The sequence below is a fragment of the Myotis brandtii genome, unplaced genomic scaffold (assembly GCF_000412655.1).
Source record: "Myotis brandtii unplaced genomic scaffold, ASM41265v1 scaffold986, whole genome shotgun sequence".
Classification (NCBI taxonomy): Eukaryota; Metazoa; Chordata; class Mammalia; order Chiroptera; family Vespertilionidae; genus Myotis; species Myotis brandtii.
Window position 1 is genome coordinate 961,374 of NW_005372102.1, and position 2,413 is coordinate 963,786.

The 2,413-nt window shown below is 53.2% G+C and overlaps 1 protein-coding gene across 1 annotated transcript in view; it reads right to left on the minus strand.

Moving 5' to 3' along the window:
- The window catches only part of ACOX3 (acyl-CoA oxidase 3, pristanoyl), a 27,339-nt gene that overhangs the window by 23,541 nt on the left and 1,385 nt on the right, over positions 1 to 2,413 (minus strand). Inside the window, exon 3 of the mRNA XM_014533446.1 lies at positions 88 to 162. Within this exon, the coding sequence (XP_014388932.1) occupies positions 88 to 162 (75 nt within the window). The remainder of the gene's footprint in view (positions 1 to 87; positions 163 to 2,413) is intronic.

Sequence of the window (2,413 nt, forward strand, 5' to 3'; positions counted from 1 at the left end):
CCCCCCGGCCTCACCGGCAGCCCGTCCACACACCTCAGAGAACAGGTGAGAGACCGTGGCTCACAACACCCCGCCCCCCACACTTACCTCCATGTTGAAGATCTTGGGAATGTATTTGAAATGCCTTTCAGAACCAGAGTTGAAAATCGCTGATCCAAACACCTGAAAATATAACATCGCCCCATAAACAGGTGGAAGGCAGTGAGTACCGCCGTCCTGGCCGCCCCCGCCCACCCCGCAGCCCTGACAGCTAACGACCATCACGCCAGCTCCCGGGGAGGAGACCTGGGCCCCGTCCCAAGCAGCCTGTGTAGGTGCAACAGGCACCTGGGATTTACATGCCTGCAGGACACCCGAGGGACTGGGACGAACAAGGGGCAGGACAGGAGGGCGGGGAGGAGGGTGCGTGAGGGCAAAGCGGGCCCACTCTCCCTCCGACAACAGCGGGCAGACCCCGTGACTCGCCAAGCGGTGTTTGTTCATTTTGTTTTCGTGTTTTGGGTTGTTTGGTGGTGACTGGTTTCTGCTTGTTGTGTGAGTGAGTGTGTGAGTGTGTGTGTGAGTGAGTGTGTGTGTGTGTGAGTGTGTGTGTGTGTGTGAGTGTGTGTGAGTGTGTGTGTGTGTGAGTGTGTGTGTGTGTGTGAGTGTGTGTATGAGTGTGTGTGAGTGTGTGTGTGTTTGTATGAGTGTGTGTGTGAGTGTGTGTGTGAGTGTGTGTATGAGTGTGTGTGAGTGTGTGTGAGTGTATGCGTGTGTGTGTGAGTGTGTGTGTGTGTCTGAGTGTGTGTGAGTGTGAGTGTGTGTGTGTGTGAGTGTGTGTCTGAGTGTGTGTGTATGTGTGTGTGAGTGCGTGAGTGAGTGTGTGTATGTGTGAGTGTGTGAGTGTGTGTGTGAGTGTGTCTGAGTGTGTGTGTGAGTGTGTGTGTATGTGAGTGTGTGTGTGTCTGAGTGTGTGAGTGCGTGTGTGTGTGTGAGTGTGTGTGTGTATATGTGAGTGTGTGTGTGTCTGTGTGTGTATGTGTGTGTGAGTGCATGTGTGTGTGTCTGTGTGTGTGAGTGCGTGAGTGAGTGTGTGAGTGCGTGTGTATGTGAGTGTGTGTGTCTGAGTGTGTGTGTGTGTGAGTGCGTGTGTGTGTGTGTGTATGAGTGTGTGTGTGTGTGAGTGTGTGTGTATGAGTGTGTGTGAGTGTGTGAGTGTGAGTGTGTGAGTATGTGAGTGTGTGAGTATGTGAGTGTGTGAGAGTCTGTGTATGTCTGTGTGTGTGTGATTGTGTGTGTGTGTGTGAGTGTGTGTGTGTCTGTGTGTGTGAGTGTGTGAGTGTGAGTGTGTGAGTATGTGAGTGTGTGAGAGTCTGTGTATGTCTGTGTGTGTGTGATTGTGTGTGTTGAGTGTTTGTGAGTGAGTGTGTCTGAGTGTGTGTGAGTGTGAGTGTGTATGTGAGTGTGTGTGTATGTGAGTGTGTGTGTGTGGGTGTGTGAGCGAGTGTGTGTGTGAGTGTGTGTGTGGGTGTGTGAGTGAGTGTGTGTGTGTGAGTGAGTGAGTGTGAGTGTGTGTGTGGGTGTGTGAGTGTGTGTGAGTGTGTGTGTGGGTGTGTGAGTGTGTGTGTGAGTGTGTGTGAGTACGTGAGTGAATGTGAGTGTGAGTGAGTGTGTGTGTGTGAGTGAGTGTGAGTGGGTGTGTGAGTGAGTGTGAGTGTGTGTGTGAGTGAGTGTGTGTGAGTGAGTGTGTGTGAGTGTGTGTGTGAGTGTGTGAGTGTGTGAGTGAGTGTGTGTGAGTGTGTGTGTGAGTGTGTGAGTGTGTGAGTGAGTGTGTGTGAGTGTGTGTGTGAGTGTGTGAGTGTGTGAGTGAGTGTGTGTGAGTGTGTGTGTGAGTGTGTGAGTGTGTGAGTGAGTGTGTGTGAGTGTGTGTGTGAGTGTGTGAGTGTGTGAGTGAGTGTGTGTGAGTGTGTGTGTGAGTGTGTGAGTGTGTGAGTGAGTGTGTGTGAGTGTGTGTGTGAGTGTGTGTGAGTGCGTGAGTGAATGTGCGTGTGAGTGAGTGTGTGTGTGTGTGTGTGTGTGTGTGAAGCCAAAAGTCCCACAGCTGCTCTTCCCCTGGGGCTTTGGCCTCTGTGGAGCCGGGTGGTCTCAGGGACTCTGTGCAAGTTCACGTAAAGGCGAAACATCGGACTTCTCGCCGAGCAGAGAACATCTGCCCGCACACTCCCACCTCCGCTTGTTTCCTGCGCGAGTCTTAGAAATCTCTAAGCAAGAGTCCCCCGAAGCCTAAATCCCAGGAAACTTTAGACGCAAGTAAACACTGACACCCCCACCACCCAGGCCGGCATCGACACCCCACACACTGCAGCCCAGTTCCTGCGACGAGCGTCCCGCGTGGCCCTGGCCCCGGGCCACCTCACAGGCCACCTCGCGGCCC